The 20,144-nt window shown below is 55.1% G+C and overlaps 11 protein-coding genes across 11 annotated transcripts; 6 read left to right on the forward strand and 5 right to left on the reverse strand.

Annotated features, from left to right (window-relative positions):
• Positions 1 to 30: 30 nt before the first annotated feature.
• On the forward strand, positions 31 to 777 carry J3D65DRAFT_617617 (uncharacterized protein). The gene is made up of 3 exons (XM_066799567.1): positions 31 to 137; positions 189 to 221; positions 271 to 777. The coding sequence occupies exons 1-3, from the start codon at positions 118 to 120 to the stop codon at positions 698 to 700; spliced, it is 483 nt and encodes a 160-aa protein (XP_066658073.1). The 5' UTR covers positions 31 to 117; the 3' UTR covers positions 701 to 777.
• Positions 778 to 823: 46 nt separating this feature from the next.
• J3D65DRAFT_601228 (Dak1 domain-containing protein) lies at positions 824 to 2,799 on the reverse strand (the record flags this gene model as incomplete). Its single annotated transcript, XM_066798022.1, has 3 exons — positions 824 to 1,335; positions 1,384 to 2,389; positions 2,449 to 2,799. 3 exons carry the CDS (start codon positions 2,797 to 2,799, stop codon positions 824 to 826), a joined length of 1,869 nt encoding a protein of 622 aa, XP_066658074.1.
• A 1,488-nt stretch (positions 2,800 to 4,287) lies between these two features.
• Positions 4,288 to 5,867, reverse strand: J3D65DRAFT_617627 (uncharacterized protein). Its single transcript, XM_066799568.1, has 3 exons — positions 4,680 to 5,867; positions 4,532 to 4,609; positions 4,288 to 4,478 (listed from the first exon to the last, which is right to left on the reverse strand). The coding sequence occupies exons 1-2, from the start codon at positions 5,492 to 5,494 to the stop codon at positions 4,591 to 4,593; spliced, it is 834 nt and encodes a 277-aa protein (XP_066658075.1). The 5' UTR covers positions 5,495 to 5,867; the 3' UTR covers positions 4,288 to 4,478; positions 4,532 to 4,590.
• J3D65DRAFT_268864 (uncharacterized protein) lies at positions 5,644 to 6,510 on the forward strand. The gene is made up of 2 exons (XM_066794940.1): positions 5,644 to 6,187; positions 6,252 to 6,510. Exons 1-2 carry the CDS (start codon positions 5,792 to 5,794, stop codon positions 6,414 to 6,416), a joined length of 561 nt encoding a protein of 186 aa, XP_066658076.1. The 5' UTR covers positions 5,644 to 5,791; the 3' UTR covers positions 6,417 to 6,510.
• Positions 6,511 to 7,182: 672 nt separating this feature from the next.
• On the forward strand, positions 7,183 to 9,070 carry J3D65DRAFT_617628 (uncharacterized protein). Its single transcript, XM_066799569.1, has 4 exons — positions 7,183 to 7,339; positions 7,553 to 7,620; positions 7,653 to 8,113; positions 8,163 to 9,070. Exons 1-4 carry the CDS (start codon positions 7,332 to 7,334, stop codon positions 8,856 to 8,858), a joined length of 1,233 nt encoding a protein of 410 aa, XP_066658077.1. The 5' UTR covers positions 7,183 to 7,331; the 3' UTR covers positions 8,859 to 9,070.
• A 2,384-nt stretch (positions 9,071 to 11,454) lies between these two features.
• J3D65DRAFT_675313 (uncharacterized protein) lies at positions 11,455 to 11,993 on the forward strand (the record flags this gene model as incomplete). Its single annotated transcript, XM_066803570.1, has 2 exons — positions 11,455 to 11,466; positions 11,526 to 11,993. The coding sequence occupies exon 2, from the start codon at positions 11,526 to 11,528 to the stop codon at positions 11,991 to 11,993; it is 468 nt and encodes a 155-aa protein (XP_066658078.1). The 5' UTR covers positions 11,455 to 11,466.
• A 543-nt stretch (positions 11,994 to 12,536) lies between these two features.
• On the forward strand, positions 12,537 to 13,328 carry J3D65DRAFT_601232 (uncharacterized protein; the record flags this gene model as incomplete). Its single annotated transcript, XM_066798023.1, has 1 exon — positions 12,537 to 13,328. One exon carries the CDS (start codon positions 12,537 to 12,539, stop codon positions 13,326 to 13,328), a length of 792 nt encoding a protein of 263 aa, XP_066658079.1.
• A 73-nt stretch (positions 13,329 to 13,401) lies between these two features.
• Positions 13,402 to 14,207, reverse strand: J3D65DRAFT_269052 (uncharacterized protein). The gene has a single exon (XM_066794941.1). It carries the CDS (start codon positions 13,964 to 13,966, stop codon positions 13,475 to 13,477), a length of 492 nt encoding a protein of 163 aa, XP_066658080.1. The 5' UTR covers positions 13,967 to 14,207; the 3' UTR covers positions 13,402 to 13,474.
• A 30-nt stretch (positions 14,208 to 14,237) lies between these two features.
• On the forward strand, positions 14,238 to 16,350 carry J3D65DRAFT_617633 (chaperonin 10-like protein). Its single transcript, XM_066799570.1, has 2 exons — positions 14,238 to 15,192; positions 15,378 to 16,350. The coding sequence occupies exons 1-2, from the start codon at positions 14,622 to 14,624 to the stop codon at positions 15,935 to 15,937; spliced, it is 1,131 nt and encodes a 376-aa protein (XP_066658081.1). The 5' UTR covers positions 14,238 to 14,621; the 3' UTR covers positions 15,938 to 16,350.
• Positions 16,351 to 17,849: 1,499 nt separating this feature from the next.
• J3D65DRAFT_269095 (uncharacterized protein) lies at positions 17,850 to 19,242 on the reverse strand. Its single transcript, XM_066794943.1, has 2 exons — positions 18,249 to 19,242; positions 17,850 to 18,182 (listed from the first exon to the last, which is right to left on the reverse strand). Exons 1-2 carry the CDS (start codon positions 19,161 to 19,163, stop codon positions 18,111 to 18,113), a joined length of 987 nt encoding a protein of 328 aa, XP_066658082.1. The 5' UTR covers positions 19,164 to 19,242; the 3' UTR covers positions 17,850 to 18,110.
• Positions 19,243 to 20,040, reverse strand: J3D65DRAFT_269082 (uncharacterized protein). The gene has a single exon (XM_066794942.1). The coding sequence runs from the start codon at positions 19,890 to 19,892 to the stop codon at positions 19,323 to 19,325; it is 570 nt and encodes a 189-aa protein (XP_066658083.1). The 5' UTR covers positions 19,893 to 20,040; the 3' UTR covers positions 19,243 to 19,322.
• Between the last annotated feature and the right edge of the window lie 104 nt (positions 20,041 to 20,144).

Raw genomic sequence — 20,144 nt, forward strand, 5'->3', positions numbered from 1 at the left:
CCTACCTATCGTTACTGCAGCTTCCATTCGCATCCCCAGTCCTCCGCTCGTCGTCCGCCAGCCCATCTATCGCCAATCCGTCCAGCCCCGAGACTAACCGCACGACATCCCTTCACCATGGCCGACGCAAAGATCCAGTGAGCTTTTCTCAAGCGTTCCACCCAACTTCAAACCTAACATCATCACAGGGAACTCATGACCAAGTCGCGCGACCAACTCACGTACGCCATGCTCCAACCCCACACTATTGCTCGACTAACGCCATCTCAGCGAGTATGAGATCGCCCAAGTCGAAGAGTACGAGTTTCAACAAGGCCCGCTCTCCATCCTCCAAACCGCCGTGCGCCAGCACAACCAAGTCCTCATTTCGCTCCGCAACAACCGCAAGCTGCTCGCGCGCGTCAAGGCCTTCGACCGTCACTGCAACATGCTCCTCGAGAATGTCAAGGAGATGTGGGCCGAGAACCCCAAGACTGGAACCGGAAAGCCAGGCGTGCGCATGGTGAACAAGGACAGGTTTGTTAGCAAAATGCAAGTTCGCCATCTCAACCCTAGTGGGCAGCCCTCTGACCGCCTTCAAACAGGTTCCTGCGCGGCGACAATGTCATTCTCGTTCTTCTCAGCTAAACAGTTCCCCGGGAATCTCCTTGGGTCTGTTCAAATGGATTGGGTGTGGGCACAACTTCTGGCACGGCGTTGATATACCAAAATCACGATTTGACCTACGATCCGGGCAATCCCCATCTACTACTGGCTTCCAATTGACCAATTGTCAATGTACGTTGATTCGACGGCTACTCGGTCATCGACCAGATGGTGGATTCTAAATATGTGGCAGTTCGCCCCTTGAGCCTCCAAACACACTCGCCAGACCACTCAAGAACTGGCTCAATCCGTGCGCACCAGGATCTGGGACCTCTTGCCATCCTTCGGTCCCAACGTAGACCGTCCGCCCCAAACTTGCCTTCATTCCCTTTGTACCTTTGGCTCCGACCTCCGCCGCCTGCGCCGCTGACTTGACGTCCCCAGTCTTGGCCATTGTCTCGACAAAAGGATAGAGTGCATCCACCAAAGTGCGGTCTCCCGGTCTAGCAGGCGTGTACTTGGATAGAGCTTCGACGGACGTCTCAAGTGCCTTGGCCCAGTTTTGCGCTGTGGCCGCCGTCGGTGACTTGGCAGACTGTATCCGAAGACCGTGCGAAAGCGCATTGAGGAAGATAGCGTAAATTGCACCAGAAGTTCCATCCATCTCCTTTTCGACCACTTGGGTGATGTTGTTGACCAGGACTGCCGCGTCTTTCGGCGTCTCTATTTCCTTGAGCATTGTCAAGAGAGCTGACGAGAATTAGCAGATGTTGTGTCCGGGGCGAGACGGGATCTGACCTTCAGCACCTCTTCGCAACCCAATGCCACAATCGCCATCCCCAACGATTGTGTCGTATTTTGTGACCTCGGGCTCCGCAGCAATGACTTGCTTGAGACCTGCTTCGAGCGCCTTTTGTGCCAGCGCCGGGTCGACTAGAGTTTCCGTTAGATTTTGAGACCCAAAGTCTATGCTGAAATACTCACGCTCCAGATTGCTTGATTGCACCGCGTCATCTCCAGTTACGTCCAGATCAAGAGTTCGATCAGGGCGCTCCTGCCACGTCTTGGTTCGAACGGCATTGGCCCAGCCCACTGCCTCTGCCGGTGCATCCAACAGCTCAAGCAAGCTTTTCCCTGCACCCAGACCGGTGTCTGCAACCTTGAGCAGCGACACGGAGAAGCCGAGGCCGTTCAAACTGGTCATGAAGGTTCCCGAAAGCACTCTTTCGGGCTTGATCTTCCAGTCCTTGTCCAACTGTTCAACGACTTCCGCAACAACGCCTCCCAGTTCAAGCGGGCTCACGCCGCCCAGGTTATTCACCAGCAGCACAGTCTTGTCCTGTTGGCCATTGATGTTGATAAAGCTGCGATCCTTGTCCGAGGGATCAAGTAACTTGGTCAGCATATTTTTGACAAGCGCCGGCAGATCAACCTCGCGACGCTCCGACCCAGCCTCATTGTGGATGCCCATGCCAATCTCGACCTCGGAATCCTTCAGATCTTCATCGGTTGGTCCAGTAAGAGCGCGACCAGGGACGTGGACGTGAGCCAAGGATGCACCGATGGATGCCAAATTTGCACACACGAGCCGGGCAACGTCTGCTACTTGTTGTAGGGACGCTCCTTGTGCTGCCAGCGCGCCCGCAATCTTCTGGACCAAGACCGTTCCAGCGATGCCTCGACGTCCGACCTTGCCGCCCTGTTGGCGACCCACGCCCACGTCGTCAGCGACTACGACCATCTCGGCATCGATACCGCTTGCGCGCGCCTTCTCGACAGCCATGCCGAAGTTCAGAACGTCGCCCTGCGCAAAATACCGTTAGGTTCCTTGTACGCGCAACAATTCGTCCCGGGCGCACTCACGGTGTAATTCATCACGACCACCAAGACGCCCTTGCCCCGAGGGACGCGCCTCAGGATACATCGTCGAATCTGCTCTGCATTCGGGCTCGCAAAGATGGTCCCGGAGACCGCGGCTGCCAAAAAGCCATCGCCGACAAAACCCGCAAACGAAGGCTCGTGGCCGGCGCCTCCGCCAGAGACGATTGAGACACGAGGGGCGGCCTGGGAGTTGGCCGATGGCCGCAGGTACACGATTTTGTTCTCGGCGTCGAGCGCAACGGAGGGATTCGTGTGCGTCGCCGCCTCCAAGGCGCGGTTGACAAGGTGCGTCGGATCGTGGACAAAGTGCTTTGCTGGCGCAGCGTTAGCCATTGCAAAGAAGAAAGTGTCTTCCTGATCGATTGGAGCTCGTAGTGGCAGATTGGGTCGAATGTGCACCAGTCAAGAGGCGGAATGCAAAGGGTAATGTACGCGCAGGTGGGGCGCGCGGAGAGAGGGGAGCGGGGTAGGTTAGGTGAAGTGGTGGGTTGGAAGCTACAAGCTGTTTACCCGCCCGCTGCCAAACATACCTGACATGCTCGCAGTTGGCGATTGACTGGAGGAAAAGCTACACGGAGAGAAGAGTAGGGCGCGACCATCAGCGACTACACGACGGAAATTTAAGCAGAGCGAGCACGACACTTGGAGATCAGCAAAGCAGGCAGAATTGTTGAGCCCGCCAGACCTTCCTCGCGCGCAACCTACCAGCCAGCACAGCCAGGCTGGAATCAGCTCACGCGCGCGCCCTCCAAAATTACACACCACCGAAGCGGCACCCTGGATGCGCGTCGTGGTACTCACGAGACTGGGACGGGCGTGCTGGCTGGCTGGCTGGCTGTGCTGGACTGGACTGTGCTGCGCCGCATGCACAGAAGGTGGGAGCGACGAGAAGCGAAGCGGAGGAAGCTCCCCCAGCTCCCCTCTTCTCCACACGCCTCCATGTCAGCAGCCCCGCGGCACCGCAAGACCGTGGAAAAACAACAGGTGATGCGAAGCTCATCATCCTATGTCTGCCGCTTTTCCGGATTTCCAGAAGGCCGGCCGTAGCATGTCCAACGGCATCGCCACAACTGCTGCAGTGACGATGCGGCAAACTGGCATCCCGGCATTAATTTCGAGCTGCCCCTCCCTCTCCTTCTTTCATGCATCCCGCCGCCCAGCCCATCCAAGCACCTGGAACCAAGCGGCAAGGTGATCCCCGTCCGTCTTGGCGGCCAGCGAGCGAGCTTCGAGACTGTGCCTACGCGAAGGTCCTGACCTGACCAAGACCCGACCCCACGGCTGCCCAACCGTAGTCACCATGCCTTGGCCATTTTTGGGCGCAAGACGCGCAAATAATTCCCCGCGCTTGTGCTTGGTGCATTGGATAGAGTTGGTTGGGTCGTGAAGCGGTCGGTGACCGATGCTCGGTCAGGAGGCAGACGGCTACGCGCTGGGCGGACGACTGCTGCTGTGCGCTTCTCGCTGCAAAGAATATTTTTTTCCTCCTTCGCCGTTGGAGGTCAACGTATGCGGTAAAACGACGCGCCCCGCCCCGCTGCAGCAGGGAGTGGGGACGCGCGATCTCTGGAGGCGGGGAGACGGGGAAAAAGAGGCGAGCTGTCTTGCGACTGGCCAGGGTGCGGGCCTGAGCCGTGGCAATGGTCGACGTCGCGCAACGACGCGCCCTCGTATGTCCCGCTCGGCGGCGCGCTTCCTTTGGAGCCGCGCTCGTCTTTTCTGCTTCCGCCCGGGCGGCATAATTTTCTGTCAGTCTGCTGACGGGGTAAGTGAGGCGACGCACGCGGTCTAGACACGCTGAGCAAGAGCTTGGAAGCCCGGTTTGTCAAAATTTGTCCATTGTTTCGATCTGGATCAGCAGATGGTCGGGTATAGTGTACACGAATTGTGGTGGCTCCTCTCACATCGCCATCATTTGACTTTCATAACTTCATCCGCATGTGAGTGTCCTGCTCATTTCAAGTCGTAATCTGGGTATACAATGGGCCGTCGCTGGGACGGGCTTTGGGCATCTGCTCGTTGTTAGCCCCAGGGCAGCGCAAAAAGCTGAATTGGTGTGACGGACCTAACACTTTCTTTCCGTCATTATCCAAGTTGGCCTAGGTCGAGATTCTAGTCGTCGCCTCACTTGCGCTTGTCGGCACTGGAAGCGCGTCAGCATCAGCGAGCGGGTAGAGACAGGCGGTGTGGGTGCGTGGGCGGGTGTCGTTTACTCTGCAATCTCGCCCTCGCACGCCGAGCGAAACTCCTCAATCAGCAGCTGCAAGAGAGCCGTGCCAGTCTTGTAAGCACCAATCCTCGAAAGCTCGTCGATCGCATTTCGCATTCGACTCTCGTCATGCGTCGAGGCGAGGCTGTACAGGCGGCGCGCAAGCTCCTGCTCCGTTGGAACGTCCATGTTTTCAAACTTGTCCAGGGCGTCAATCATCATGACGTGAAAGTCTCCCAAGTTGCTCGATCTGCGTTTGTCGCCTTTGCTCTCGGCGCTCCTGCTCCGTTCCGAATTCTCCTTTTTGCGGGCCTCGACGCTCTCCGCAAAATGCACGCGCTTGGTGCTGGGAGGTGACGTCTTCAGAATGGATTGTGGAAAGGCGTGGTGCGGAGGGACCGTGGTTGTGGGCGGCGGGCCACTCTGAACGCTCTGGCGTCGAGGCCGCATTCCGTGTTGCTGAGTCGACGGAGGCGGACCAGGTGGCATGCTAGGGACGCTATAGCCGCGGCTATGGTGATGGGCAGAGTGTGAGTGGCTGTGATGGTGTCCTGGGTGATGTTGAGGCGGAGGGCCAGGCGGAGGGCCAGGTAGAGGAGCGTGAGTCTGCGGATGATGGTATCCTGGGTACTGGGCATGCGCAGGGGCAGGATGGCCACTCCAAGGCGGTGGATAGATTGTCTGGTTGCTGCTGCGGCGGCGACTGGGTGGAGGTCCAGGTGGTGGTGGAGGAAGATTGGCAGCGTGCGGACCCGTTGTTGGGACAGACATGCCGCGAGGACGTTGGTAGTGGGGAGGCGGGTGTTGAGGATAAGACATTTTCGTCGTATCGGTAAGTTTAATCCTGTTTACGCGTCATTGAAGAGAGAGTTCCAAGAGGAGTGAGCAGCGGCCATCTGGGAGGAATTGTGAAGAGGGTGAGTACAATGGCTTTACCTGTTGACAAACCTTGGACAGTGGTGAGCACCAACAAGGATGGCTGGCTAAGGTACCGAGTGCAGTAGGCAGAGGGTGGCGGATGATGTCCACGTTGTGTGTGTTGTCTCGGGCACGAAGCGGGCGCCGCGGAAACAAAAACGTCGAGTGGTCTGTTTCAAGAACCTCTGACGTCACGGGATGCGGACCGCGACTGCCGCCTGGCGTTTGAGATGGTCAAGTGTCAGGTGTGGTCCTCTCTACCTGCCTGTCTGGGTATGTGATGGAGGCGAGGTGAGCTGTCGGGTGCCCGTGCTCCTCTTGCGGGACGGCACCTCAGCTTGGCTCACCACCACGCCCGTCTGTACAACTCCCCTTCACAGACGCCCACTGGCATTGCACCCTCCAATCCAGCTTCTCAGATTGCTCAGGAGACTGCTATCAAAGTGTCCAGTCTGTCTTGAAACCACCCAAGATCCACCATGTCAGACGGCTGTGCAGAGACTAATGCATTCGCTGCCCAAGGCTACCCTGCATCGTGGCCAGCATGCGAAAGTTGCCAAAGTACGCCAAATCGGTCATGACGGCCGGGGAAAGGCATGTCAGGCTTGCGAGATTGCACACTCACTGTCGATCAAGCACTGACTAGAAGCATTCCTAGGTCCAGAGCATGATCCACAGGCTCATGAGCGAGCGGAATGAGACCAAGCAAGCCAACACCCTCCTATGCCTGGAAAACGAGCAGCTACGAGCCAAGCTAGCCGACGCCGAAGAGAAGATCCTTGAGCTACAGCTTGAGCTTGAGCTTGAGCCCCAGCTTCCTTGACCACGAACAACGCAGACATTGGCTCCACCCGGACCTACCTTTATCAGCACTGGAATTCGTCACGACAAAAGCTTATTTGATGAAGCATCTTCAATCGGCACGAATATCAGCAGGAGAGCCCGCAGTCCCCTGTCTGACACCACCGTCAGCTTGTGCACGGTAAGACGAGGGTCGCCGCCGCTTTGGAATCACTTGGAATACCTACAGCGCTTCCGCACCTGTGGCGGAACCTTCAATGGTCGGACAAATCTTATTTTGCGACCGCGACTAAGCATAAATGCTCTGCTCCGAAAGCTTGCAGAGTCTGTCCCGACAGACACCCGAGCGGACTGCTCCCGCAAATCCATCAGATAGCTCTGGTCCATTTCCAGCTCCCCGTTCTTGTGAGCAGCGATATCGTTACTCTTCTCGCGGGGTTGACTAGTCGCCATCTTGCGGCACAGTATGATGGTCAAAACAACGCAATTCGACCAGTGGGTGTTTTGGGAGGCTCCCAAGTTGATTCTGCAGTTTCGCGCGACTGTGACTTGGCACAGACTGCTTCCGTGGTGTTAAGCTTCGTCCTGGCCAGATATTGAGTCATAATCGAGCCAAGCTTTCACCAAACGCACACCACCTTCCAAACCTGACCATTAAAGCGACCCTTTGATACTGACAAATCAAGTGCATAGCTCATTTATTGGCCTTGAGCTTGCGCATTACAATAAACCCCAACTATTACTGTTGTTATCACATGTCTCGAAAAGAACCCCTCATCAAGCAAATGGTACAGTCGATTCAGATTCGGAACACGGCGAACCCTTTGAGATATCATTGGACGACTGACCAGACTCGTTGTTATCTTAGTTCATGAACGTGTCCAGCCCGCTTCTGAAACAACAGAAGCAAAGTCAGTAGCCGGTTCAGACTTCCACGATGGCTGAGTTGGTATCCAATCGGGGACACTGGCATCTTGCGGGGCCAATTCGAGACTGGTCCAGAAACCAAGTCTCGATTATTCCGCCTAGGGTATAAACTCTCAATACCTACAACTGAATTTCTGTTTCTCAGCTCTCGACACTTTACCAAAGAGACCACACAGTTCGTCACTCAAGATGGAACCTACACTTGGAACCTCGCCTGTACCACATGGCCAGGAAGACATCCCTCCGGCGGTATGGGCACTTTTCACAGGGCCAATACCCAAACGCGGATCCACAAAAAAGTTCACTGATTCGGATTGGCCAAGGTACCGAGTTTTGAGCGAAGATGATGCTCGATCCGTTTTGCAGAAATACAACAGAGGCAGAGCAGGGCCCGGACAACTAAAAGAAGAATTCATACAGTTCTACGTCCGAAATTTCGATTCCAGAGGCTATCTCGTTGATAGTAGCCTGACAGCCTCGCGTGGACGGCACGAACTGCCGCTGGCCGCCGAAGTTGCCCAAAGACTGATGGAGGAAAAGAATGCAAAGGATTCGGACAAGTCATCGGGCAATAAAGGCCAAAGCGCTGTCGTGATGGGCATCCCGGACACAGCTACGAACACCAATTTGAATACCAATTCCAATGGGTCCACCTGCACACTTTTGGAAACAACAACGACGTACCACAAGGAGACAAATACAGAGACCGTAAAGATCGCGAATTTTTCAACCGCCGGGAAAGGCCATCGACTGGACGGAGGAAGCTTGCCGAAAACCCCAACCAAGAACAAGGTTGGGCAATCTTTGCTGTCTTTCCCAGAAAGGTGACTAAGGATGACAGGAACCGACATCCGTTCTGAAAAGGCTGGCGGAGTCGCCGGAGCTCCGAGAGACGAACAAAAGGCTCAAGAGAGAGAATGACAAACGAGCGACCGAGTTACAACTTTCAAAATCAAAGCTCCATAGAGTTGAGGCTGAACTATCCATTCAGCGATTGCAAGTCGCGGGCCTTAACGATTCGATCCGCTCGCTTGAGACCCAAAATCAGCAGCTCGAAGGCGAAAGATCCAACCTGGACTCTGAGTTGAAGGAGACTTCCGGAAAAGCCAAGGCTCTCATCAGGGCTTTGGACATGTCTAAGGAAGACAAAAACAAGACAACAAGCCAATTGAACGAGAGAAGCGCAAAGTGCAATGAATTGGAGAATGTCGTTCAAGGAAAGACCGATCAATGCAATCAGCTCCAAGCTGAGATAGCGGCAGCGAAAAAGGAGAAGGACACTGCTCAAGGTGAACTGCAAGAGAAGGATGAGGAGTGCGAAAAGCTCAGGAGACAGGTAGAGCACGAAGGCCTCTACGCGAACGTAACAAGGAGTGTGGCAGCAAGGCTGCTATTCGCTGTCGACCAGATGTACGACCAAATCGACTCTACGGAGCAGGATGACTTTCTGGAAGGTATCAAGTCGGAACTTGGAGATGGACGGTACAACTCTATGCTGGAGTGGGGGAAAAGGATGACACAGCAGGAGTACTCCTAGCCTCGATGTGGGCACATTCCAGCAGGAAAAGGATTGGCGGTGCCACACGGACTTTGAGAAGTTCTGGCCTCAAATTGGATTTTTCTTCAAGGTCAAGTTCAGTTTCGACGGGATTCACAGATTGTCTTCACTGGGGATCACAAATTGCAGGTTGAATGGTAGTTAGATCTGTCTCTCGACCAAAGCCCTAGGAATCTTTTCACGACGCAGAATAGGATACGTGACTCTGCAAGTCATTGAGACCGTCGCGACAAACATCCAGTCGTGCAGTTTGCCTGTCATTAATACGGTATTCCGCTCCCTCGCTCCCGGAGTAGACTTCATTTCAAGGTTACTGACTTTGATGGTGTCAGTGACCAATCAGACTGGTCAGCGGCCAGTGATTTGCGGGATATGTCTCAACTCCCCATGACTTCTAACTTCGGGGTCAACTCTTGAATTTCCTTTTCTCTTGGGGGGGTGTCGATGCTTTCCTCGTCGCTGGAAACATACAAAAAACCGCAGCTTCCCACATTTCTCTGTTGCTGAACCAACTTGATCCAATTCCTTGACAACTGTGAGGAGTCATCAATCATCTTGTGGACTTCCATCACGCCACCAACTACTAGACAAGCTACGAGGCGGGAATTCGGGAACAGTGCGTTTACTCTCTGGCAACTCATGAAGACGGGGCCGTGAGAACATGAGTTGCAATTTCTGATACAGGCGAGAGTGTCAAGGCCCCACAGCCTCGACCAAGGCGAGGAACAGCGCTCGCAAGCGACACTCAGAAGCAAAACAGCAAGTCTCAGAAGGTATCACTTCAAAGAGCAACATCTCTTGTCAATCCAAAACTCCGCTGCCAAGCGATTTTGCTGAAAACGGCCAAGTAGGTGACCAACGCATGCGCAATGCAAACAAATACATCGCACTGCTGCAACAGCGACCAGAGCTGCTAGATATCGAAAATAGAAAGACTGGACATCGAGCTGCGGTAAATACGTGGCCAAAATCAAGAGCAGCGATCAGAGCAATCCGACATCGAAGAGCAAGAGAAGAGCTCCGAGCAATTCTACCAACACCTCGTCCGGAAAGCGGACGAGAAAGCCAACAAGTCGATGGAAGAGCCGCCGCACCCACCCGAGAATGCGGCAGAACGCGATACTGTTCTTCAATAACGCTCCAGAGTATTGCGGATCACAGGGACTTATCGGCGACTGCGCGTCGGCCTAGTAACCCAGCCTGTCACCACCTGATGGTGCCGATTTCCGAGTCGCTGGCCAAGTTGCTCTACAATGTGGATCAGACGAGGCAGCAACTCGGCACAGGCACGGCCCAGGGGAAGGAGAAGGAAGATTTTCTCGCCGAGATTAGGAAATGCCTCGGGAACGATTGGTATGCGAATTTCCTCAAACTGGGGACGATGGTGTGTGAGCAGGGCTTCGTCTATCCTGGAATTGGAGCATTGCGCTAGGTAAGAGGACTAGGGGCGACAAGGGACTGTGCGATTTGGTTGTCTTGATGGTAAACCGTTGTATGCCGGAAGGACTTCTTCATAGCGTCGAATGCGGAAAGGCAGTGCTGGACGCTGCTTTCTCGAAAATCCACGGGAGGTTTGCAGAGTTGAACAAGCCGTCTTGGAAGCGTTGGAGATAGAGGAGAAGACATTATTTCCTCTCTTTCGGTTGGCGCCTTTTGAAAATCTGGTCTTTCATTCCAATGTTACTTTGGTGTTGTTGCTCTTTGTATCGAATCCATTGACTCCTACATTGAAAGCTTCACTGATCGAGTGTTAGTTGATGTAGCAACTCATGTCCTCGCCAGGTTGAGAAAGTAAGTTGAAGTGTCCCACTTTCTAGATTTCATCTTGGCCAGCCAATCGGATACTCCGGCTGCAGGGCATACAGTACATTGATGCCGGCATCCCTCTGGTTTTCAAAAATTCAAAAAAAAAACCCCCATACTGCTTTTATTTCCAGTTCTGCCGGCGCCTCGCGATACTGAGTAGTGTTGTTGGGGCAGTAATATTTACTCTTTTAGGAAGTGACTAAGCGCGGGCTACAAATTCGGCTCGACTCAGCTAGCTACACCTTACACTAAGCATCCCACCTCAGTCAGTCATTACAGTCACAATACGAGTCTATCCCCGACCTAGTAGTTATTCGTTCTATCGGTGAATCTCCTTGTCCCCGATCGACCGGACTTGTCCGGCAGCCTGCGGGGTGTTTCTTTAAACACTCCAGCTTGACATTATCCTATGTAGATTTTCTTGCTCCCTCTGTCTTCCTCGCTGGAGTCATAAATCAAACCTGGTCGAAGAAGCCTTTCAAAGTTCTTGAATATCTGCATGTGATCTGCGCGTTGCTTGGTGGATTTTCATCATGGCAAGAACAAAACAGGCCGCCAGAATGTCGATTGGGGGCCATGGCTTCGGCCCAGGAGTACCACAGACGCCTTATTAACCCTTGGACGCCTCCTGCAGACGAGTACGCGAGTACATGTGTGATAATATCAGACGGAGACGACATTCAAGAAGTGGCGACCTCGACCAAGGGGAGGAAGAAAGGTGTCCGCAAACGCCAACCAAAACAAAACAGGCAGACGGTGCCTGCAGGAGGAACTTCCGGAAGTCAGGCAGCATTGTCTTCCATCCACTGTCGTTTCCAACCGCACTGACGTTGTTTGCAGATGGTCAACGCAACATCTCGTGCGGTCCATCCACGATCATCAAGTGGCTGGCAGAACGCCCAGACTTGCTGCGCACAGAAGTCGAGAGACTGCGCGCCGATAATGAGCGGCAGGACGAAGCGATCCAAAACCAGGAGCAGAAATTCGCACAATTCAGAGCAGACGCAGCAGATCAACAGCCTCAGGGAAGAGCTGAAGGGCACCAAGATTTCGAAGAATGACGACGAGAAGAATGTGGCGCTCGAGGCTAAGATTCAGGAAGAGCTGCTTTACAGCGTTGAACAAATGTACGATGAAGTGCTCATGGAGAATGCTAGCCAGGAAAAGGACGACTTCCTTGCCAAAATTAAGGAGGGCCTCGGAAGTGGACGGTATTCGTACTTCAGAAGAATCGGGAAAATGATTTGTGAAGAAGGGTTGGATTTTCCTGAACTTGAAATGTATCAGGTGAAAATGGAGGCCAACTAGGACAGCGATGAATTGTACAATCATTGTGAGCTGAAGGAATTTGACGGCGGTGTCAAGAGAGGAAGATCAATGCTGGATGAACATTGACATCTTGGAGATATGGAGAGAAATTGTGGTAAGTGGAATGCAGTTTAGTAGTCCCGTACTGACTTGGCGCTCAGGGCTCCTTTCACCAAATCAAATAACTTTTCGTTTGATGGTTTGCCTGATCAAGGCTGCTTGATTCTGTAACCGTCCTCTTGCTAGATTGTGAATGTAAGGTGAAAATCTGGCGTTTGTCCAGATCTGTTCTTGGCCAGCCAATCGGATAGTCCGGTTGCAATGGTATATCGACACACGTACCTCCGCCCTTTCGCTTTTCACAGCTCACTTCTTTCATCTCTAATTTTTGCCGGCACTCGTTAGCATACGAGCAGTGCGAAAAGCTGCAAGCACTGTGTCGAGAACGAAAGTAATGCACCGCGTTTTCCCCCGCACTGCAGAAGACACTGACTCGTCCTCCGCTTTCAGCCTCCATCGTCGGTCTCGCGTCGACGTGACGGGATGGCGAGTACAACGGATTTCGGCAGCGAGGACAACGAATTGTCCCGTGAACTTCAAGACCAGGGCGAGCAACGTACTCAGTTGCTGTCGAACGATGACGACGTACCTTTCCGCGATGAAAGCGAAACCGTAAATCCTCAGTTGCTGTTGAAAGACGACGACGCGTCTTTCCGCGACGAAAGCGAACCCGTACATCCTCAGTTGCTCTTGGAAGACGACGACGCGTCTTACCGCGACGAGAGCGAAACCGGACATCTACCTTCCAGCGACGACGTCCAGTCTCCTCCAGTGAGCCTGAAGCGTAAACGCGGGCGTCCCAGGAAGGAGCAGAGCGTATGCCAGGCTCAGGCAACTGCCCTCCAAGAATGTCACACCGGAGTCAAGACCGAAAAAAGGAAACGCGATCGTCCTAGAAAGGAGATTGCTCTTCAAGACGATGGCATCCCAGTGAAGATCGAGAAAAGGAAACTCGGCCGTCCGCTGAAGTTTCCTCCATTGACGGCTCCGCACGAAGCGGGCTACGGGCAAGCTGCTGCTGTCGTCTCCAAGAGACCACCAGAGGATGCCGATCTCCGCGCTGAAGTCGAGAAGCTGCGTTCCGCGCAGGAGCAGCAAAACGTCACCAACACGGAACAAGCGATCAAAATTTCTCAGCTGGAAGCCGAACAATCTCGCCAGGCATGCGAGGTCAGACAGCTCAGGCGGGAATTCCAGGCGTCAAAGGAATCAAAGGAATCGTCGGAGAGTCAGCTGTACTGCCGAGGCAATAGCAATATTTGCAGGTTGCGTTGATTTGCTAAGGCGGCTTGGACCGTTGTGAGGCTTTGGTTGAGAGCAGCTAGGACGTTGCTTTCCCGGTGTTCGAGTGTGCTACCTTTCTCTTCCTCTCTCTCTCTCTTTCTCTCTCTCTCTCTTTTTTTCTCTCGTGGTTCGGTTTCCTACGTAGGGTGCTTTCGAGGGGACTGGAGTTTGCTTTCAATTTTTCGAGGTCTCAAGGGCAGGAGAGCGACCACAAAAAATCGAAATCCCAAGACATGCGTCCAGAGCGAGAGGACCAGCCATCCCAGACGACGGACCTCTAGCGGACCGGCCCGTCCTACCGCCACACCCTCAGTCCTAGCTTCGTTGCCCTTTCGAGAATGGGCGTTGTGGCAAGGCGACCAACCAGATGCGGGAAAGACGGATGCCATGCCACGCGGGCCGCGGCAGAGGCAAAGGAATGGGCCGAGACTTTTCCGACGATGCATCTCGCGCGAGGGCATAAGGCACGGAAATGGATTGGTTGGAGGAGCGGTCAGTCGGGAAGAGGAGCGAGTGAGTAGGCGATGGTGAGGGAGCGGAGGGCAAATGTCGTGGAAGGCGCTGGATGAATTCTTCCTCTCCAGCTGACGCCGAAAAAGCAAACCTTCATGAGCTTCTTCCATCTCCATTTAGTCTACAAAATTGTATCCTGCTTTCCGTTTTCTCCCCAATTTTCTTTGTCTAGTTTAGGAGTCTTTACCGGCGTCCCGGGAATAAAAGCATCTCACAATAATGGCTTCACCGGACATAGAGCAGACGCAGCGGTTCCTTGCACTCACACCAATCTCATGACGTCAACCCGACCCTAACAGTGGCACACAACAACCCCATCAGATCTTCACGCCCCTGACCCCTCCCCTGTCCGCAGTGACGCGCATATCCCATCCCAGTCCACCAATCCCGTCAATATCACATCACACACCAACGGATGTGACGATGCGGGGAAGCTTACCAAGAAGAGACGTCACCACCACCACAGCGTCTCTCCGCTGTTCAGATCTATTGACCATGTTCACAAATCAATCGAACCCCAAGGTTGTATTGCGTGTAGGCCGAGTCGGCACCCATGAGAGTTTCGATTTTGGTGAATGAGATATAAGACTAGGTCTTGGGAAGGAAAATAGGGACATTACTTGTTTAGAATATTCGACTTGCTCAAACGCCTCATTGGCCTACCTACCTGTCTACGTCTAATCGGAACCTACTGCTTTCCGCACACCATCCAAACAACCCAACTTGTCCTCCAGCAGCCTCCAGTCTCTATATTTTCACCAAACAGCGTCAATGGCCGCCCCATCGCAGACCATGCGCGCCATCGCGCTCTCCCGCCACGGCGACGCAACCGTCTTCCACAGCACGACGCTGCCCAAGCCGACAGCCAGCGGGCACGACCTGCTCGTCCGCGTGCACGCCACGAGCGTCAACCCGGTCGACACCAAGGTGCGCGCCGGGACATACGACGACTACCAAACGACCGCGTATACCCCTGGCCCGGACGACAAGACGCCGCAGAAAAACGCCCTCGCGTACTTTGACCGCGCGCCAAAGCCGCCGAACCACGTGCTGGGCTTCGACGGGGCGGGCGTGGTGGACGAGGTAGGCGACGAGGCGGCCAAGAAGGGCTGGCGAGTCGGCGACGACGTCTTTTACTCGAGCTCGCCCGTGCGCCAGGGCGCCAATGCGCAGTGGCAGCTCGTCGACGCGCGCAGCGTCGCGCGCAAGCCGCGGAGCTTGTCGTGGGCGCAGGCGGCGGCGCTGCCGTTGACGTGGATTACGGCGTGGGAGGCGCTGGTGGAGCGGATGGGCATAGCAGAGGGCGAGGAGGCGGGCGTCTTGATCGTTAACGGGGCTGGCGGTAAGTTATTTTGCTTCTCCTTTTGTCCCCGTTGTACCTGTACCTTTGGACGACGTGAAGTGCGACGGCGAGGCCGCAGAACGACGACCCCGACCGTGTCGCACCCAACGCGCTGCGCCCATCTGTTGCCATACCCAGATTGCCACACAAATGGACCGCTCACGCATCTTTCCATGTGTTTCCAGGCGTTGGGTCAGTCGCCACGCAAATAGCCCGGCGCATTCTCCGGCTCCCCGTCGTCGTAACGACAGCGTCACGGCCCGAGACGACAGAGTTCAGCCGCTCCATGGGCGCGTCGCACGTTATCAACCACCGCGAACCGTTGCCGCCGCAGGTCGAAGCGCTGGCCCTGCCCATGCCGATCAAGTACGTATTCATCACCTACCGTACTGAGCAGTACATGGATGCCGCAGCGGCCATCTGCGCGCCCTTTGGCAAGGTTTGCAGCATCGTCCAGACCAAGGAGCTCAACATGTATGGCGCCCAGTGGATGGCAAAGTGCCTGACATTTGTGTGGGAGCTGCTGGGAACCAAGCCGTGGTACGGCGTCGACGTCGAGAGCCACGGCGAGATTCTGCGGCGCTTGGCGTCCTGGGTCGACGAGGGCAGGATTGTGAGCCACCTGCGCGAGACGATGCCGTTGACGGTCGACGGCATCGTGCGGGCACACCAGGCAGTCGAGGCCAGCAGGGTCGTTGGCAAGGTCGGCTTGGAGGTTCAAGAGGATGGGGGCGTCTTCATGTGAGGTTGCAGGTCTTGGTGGGTCGTCTCGTCCAGCGTCTATCTTTCAGGGCCTGCAGTGGCACAGGGGCCTCAACCCACCTGATGCGTTCAGTATGACTGCCAAATGATGGAAGATGAACTCTAATACATACCACTTGTGAATCAATCCACCCACATGTCGGTTAGCTGTTGAGACCCACGCGTCGATGGTTGTGAAGACGGAGGAACTCTCCTGAAGAAGACGGCTTGGAGAGAGCCCGTCCCCTGAGAAGAGCATGTTGCCTTGGCCGGAATGATGTCGGCATACGCTTCGACGCAACAATGACCGAAATGCTCTGTCATGTAGAGCAGGCCCGTTGCCTCAAAGGTGGACAACTCGTGTAGGAAACGCAACGGCTGTGCGCCAGCATTGTGACACTCTGACGTCGAGGGAGGGATTAGAAAGGGCCGCCCCATCCTGATCTTCACGCTTGGAGATCTCGCGCGGCCAGTATCCCGCAACGACGTCAACCCAGAGGACGTTGGCAGCCATGGTGTGCATAGCAGAGGCGTTGTTGAGTTCCATGTACACTATTAAGTGGATGTTGGCTAATGAAACAACCGCTCCACCATCTTTGCAAAGCATCGCGCGTGCGGACAGTGCAGGGCCAGTGGAGCTCTCATTTCTCATCACGTCAGGTAAAGGAGCTGATGATTTTCACGCCGTGCCGGAGGAAAGAGAGTCAAGTGGTGCCTTCATGTCGCAGCCCATCCCACACGGCGACGGCTGACTCGGCTTCGTGACGAGACCCTCTCATCCCACAGCAGGAGTTCAAGAACATGTGCCTCGTTGCTAAGGTGAGACATGGATTCGCACGCAACTGCAGCAAAGAGAATCTACGAACGCTGCTCAGGAGTCCAGAACTAGCCAAGCGGCTGGAGGCGAGTAACTTCCGGGCCCGCAATTCTCAACAACAGTCACGTGCGGCAACAATTTTGCCCAGTTCATCGAGATCTCGATGGCAGCGCGGACGGCCAGTTTGGCCTAGTTTAATTAATATAAGCAAGTGGGCGTGGAGACGACTTGCGCTGCTGCTTGTCCGCGTCGACGACGGCCCCCCACCCCTGTTGTCTTCCAGCCAACGGCGCCCTCATGCTCTCTGCAAACGCAAATGAAGCTGGCGTTGGACTCGCGATGGTTGGGACCTTGCTCACGCCCTGTGGTGTGGTGGGGTCGGGTCCGTCTACAGGCGCCGCTGTTGGCTAGTGGCACCCAGGAGAGGACCCAAAACCGCCGGCGCTTTTTTCTTTCTTCGAACACCGTCGACTCGTGCCTGATCTTCTTCTTTGAGGGCTCCCGTGGGCCCTACGGGCGACGAGCTTGACGGTCCACGATGTTCCCCAGGTCTGAATGCCATCCCGGTCTCTCGCATTGGCCTTGGAAACCGGAAGGCTAATGAGATTGGGCATGTATGAGGTCATTGCCGGCCTGCAAGGACAAGAGCCGCAGCCCCAGTTGGACAACACTCCGCCCGAGCGCCACTCAAACGCCACCCGTTTGGTCCAGCTGTTTGTGCATTCCCGGATCTGCAGCAAGGAAACTTGGCGTCTTTGCGCTGCTGACGTCGACTGGGTCCAACAGCCGGTGGATCGCCCCGTGTCCGCGATATGTACCGCCTGGTTCCCTTCGCTCATTTAAAACTGCTGGTCTTTTAGCGTCGCGTGCCTGAAAAAGTTGTACTTGTTGCTCTTCACGAGGGAGCCTGTGGCACTGGTCTGCAAAAGCCAAGCTCTTTGATTCTTAATTGACAGGACCGAGCCCGCGGCGTCAAAGGGAATTTCAAAAACCCTCGATGCCTACCCCTCCCATGATTCTGTCGAGTAGCTGATATGATTGATAGCCATCCTCCGCTACCTCTCCGCCTTTTGGCTGGCTACAACGAACTCTGGTCCGCCCCATCAAAAGACTTTTCTTTTTTTTTTCTCTCTCTTCTTCTTCTCTTTCTCCATTGGTGTCTTTCTTTTTAGTCTTGAATTCATGAGGAAGGACTCATGTGGAAAGGAGGGGAAGAGCCATGATTTGAAGAGCCATGATTTGAAGAGCCATGATGTGGAAGAAGGAAAACGAAAGCGAAGTGGTATAGAAGAGGGAGAGAAAAGAGACAAACACCGGAACACCCAGCGACCACAGATGCACTATTCGGACTTTTCCTTCTTCATCGCGGAGGCCTCAATAGGTTGCTCCGACCAACCTTCGTTGGGTCCGCTTCGACCGTGATCGACTTCGACTGGTTGCCCATGTTAGGAGTGCCGCCGCCGCCTTCTGGTCCGAGGCTGTTGACACGAGCACAGACTTTTGAAGCTTCGACTTCGATAAACCTATCGATTGGACCGTATCGACAGTCGGAATGTGCGAATGCAGCGTTTTTGAGGTCAAAGAGTTCGCTTAGAAGAGCGGTCCTTCGGGCGTGCAAAATTGTGTTGTCTGCCTGCAATGCTCTGCACCTTTCGTCCAAGGAAACCACCCACTCCTTCTTCTTCTGCCGACACTTGTGTGCTGCCATACGGTTGCGCTCTAGGAAGTGCTCCCGCTTCAGCTGTTCGTCGGCATCCAAGTCTTCGGAGGGCTCGACCGTCGAATTCTTCCTTGAGCGTGTCCTTGGGGAGCTGGTACTGGATTTACCCTCCGACGAGGCCTCTCTCTTTCTGTTCATGCCGTTGCCACGCTGAATCTGGTCTGGACTATTGCTCTGGCCCCCGGTGGTGTGACTCCGCAGCCTCCTTGGCTGAGTGTCCCTCTTGGGAGTGTTGTCGCTGTCAGGGGTGTATTGACCGTGCTTCTCCCGAGCAGTGCCATGGTGTAGGGGAAGCGGAGCAGCTGAAGACGAAGAGCGGGCAGGAAGTGACCTCTCCCTCCCGTCGAACGTGGAATGGGTTCCGCCTCCTTGAATGGCAAGAGCTTGGGGAGTTGGAGCAGATGAAGCAGATGAAGACGAAGCGCGCAGATGAAGATAGCTGTCCCTGGGGTCAGGTGCAGGCCAGGCCATGCCTTGCGGGGTGAAAAGAGCTTGAGGATGCACCGTTTGCAGCTCTGGGCTGAGTGTCCCCGTGGACAAGGGAACGACGTCTTGGGGTTGTTGGGGTGGCAGAGACGATGGCAGAGCCATCAATGCAGGCGAGGAAAAGGACGTGAGAAGACTGCCGTCGTCGGGGCCTGGTGGTACGGCGTCGAAGGGAAAATCATCGAGATTGTCGAGGTCGCCGGCCATTGCGGAGAGAAAGAGGTGGAGATCAAAGATGCAGTAGTCGAGTCGAGCGCATCAACGCGCCGTTCGAAGTACACAGCAGCGGCCGAGTCGTTGAGAGACAGACGGAGGAACAGAAGAAGCTTTGCAGGACCACGTTCAGCAAGAGTCTTGCGACGCGTCTCAGGGTACAAGATGGGTGTTTGTTGAAGAAATTTTTTCTCGAGGGGCTAATCTACTGGTACTGGAGGAGAAGCGTGGACGAGTCGACGGCGCAAGCAAGGCTCGAGCACAGCCAAAGGACGAAGCAACGCCAAAGACGATGTGGCGGCAAATATCGTCAGATGAAGCGGAGGGGTGGTGTGTGGTGGTAGAGGACGCCAAGACTGGGGGCTTGGTCGAGGACGAGAAGAGGGCTGGCGACGGAAGTTTTGCGATGACTGGGGTGAGTGACGAACGCAAGAGCCTGGCCTGGGGAAGCGTGGGAGCAACAAATGGAAAAACAAGTCGGGCGGACAGGTGGGCGAGGGGTGAGGCGACCTGAGGGGGGAGAGAGAGAGAAAGAGAGAGGGCAGTCCAGTGAGGTGGTGGGCAGGGCAGGGCAGGGCAGGGCAGGGCAGGGCAGGGCAGGGCAGGCGCCTGCACACCCAACCCACCACGGACTGAGGGAGAGAGGGGGGGGGGGGGGGGAAACTCGAATGGCAGTGCGCCGGAACGCGCTCCGAATGGCTGCGCCGAGAAGGACCATGGCATTCTTTATTTGCCATGGGGGAAAAAAGAGTGGGAAACGGGCAAATTGCATCTGCCTCTGCGGAATGCCCCGTCGGCGTCACCACCTCCGGCCACAGCACCTTCCTAAGGTCAGCGTCATCACAGGGGGCATGCGATGCGCTCCTCTCTCTTCATTGCTTCGGTCTGCTCTTCCGCTCTCTCTCGCTCTCTCTCCCGGTCACCGCCCGCCCGCTCCCGTTTGGCCATTACCGTGCCGCCAGCCATGCTGGTGCT

Source organism: Phyllosticta citribraziliensis (genome assembly GCF_038025025.1).
Source record: "Phyllosticta citribraziliensis strain CPC 17464 chromosome Unknown J3D65scaffold_3, whole genome shotgun sequence".
In the NCBI taxonomy this organism is placed as follows: Eukaryota; Fungi; Ascomycota; class Dothideomycetes; order Botryosphaeriales; family Phyllostictaceae; genus Phyllosticta; species Phyllosticta citribraziliensis.

Bases quoted from the DNA above. Each gene is read 5' to 3' on its own strand.
- J3D65DRAFT_617617 (XM_066799567.1), top strand. From the start codon at position 118: ATGGCCGACGCAAAGATCCA. The intron at 138-188 runs GTGAGCTTTTCT...ACATCATCACAG, and splicing joins ATGGCCGACGCAAAGATCCA to GGAACTCATGACCAAGTCGC. The intron at 222-270 runs GTACGCCATGCT...ACGCCATCTCAG, and splicing joins AAGTCGCGCGACCAACTCAC to CGAGTATGAGATCGCCCAAG.
- J3D65DRAFT_617627 (XM_066799568.1), bottom strand. From the start codon at position 5,494: ATGTCTTATCCTCAACACCCGCCTCCCCACTACCAACGTCCTCGCGGC.
- J3D65DRAFT_268864 (XM_066794940.1), top strand. From the start codon at position 5,792: ATGCGGACCGCGACTGCCGCCTGGCGTTTGAGATGGTCAAGTGTCAGG. The intron at 6,188-6,251 runs GCATGTCAGGCT...AAGCATTCCTAG, and splicing joins GTCATGACGGCCGGGGAAAG to GTCCAGAGCATGATCCACAG.
- J3D65DRAFT_617628 (XM_066799569.1), top strand. The intron at 7,621-7,652 runs GTTCACTGATTC...CAAGGTACCGAG, and splicing joins AAACGCGGATCCACAAAAAA to TTTTGAGCGAAGATGATGCT. The intron at 8,114-8,162 runs GTTGGGCAATCT...TAAGGATGACAG, and splicing joins AAACCCCAACCAAGAACAAG to GAACCGACATCCGTTCTGAA.
- J3D65DRAFT_269052 (XM_066794941.1), bottom strand. From the start codon at position 13,966: ATGGAGATGGAAGAAGCTCATGAAGGTTTGCTTTTTCGGCGTCAGCTG.
- J3D65DRAFT_617633 (XM_066799570.1), top strand. From the start codon at position 14,622: ATGGCCGCCCCATCGCAGACCATGCGCGCCATCGCGCTCTCCCGCCAC. The intron at 15,193-15,377 runs GTAAGTTATTTT...ATGTGTTTCCAG, and splicing joins GATCGTTAACGGGGCTGGCG to GCGTTGGGTCAGTCGCCACG.
- J3D65DRAFT_269095 (XM_066794943.1), bottom strand. From the start codon at position 19,163: ATGGCCGGCGACCTCGACAATCTCGATGATTTTCCCTTCGACGCCGTA. The intron at 18,183-18,248 runs GTCTGTGCTCGT...ATGGGCAACCAG, and splicing joins TCGAAGTCGAAGCTTCAAAA to TCGAAGTCGATCACGGTCGA.
- J3D65DRAFT_269082 (XM_066794942.1), bottom strand. From the start codon at position 19,892: ATGCCATGGTCCTTCTCGGCGCAGCCATTCGGAGCGCGTTCCGGCGCA.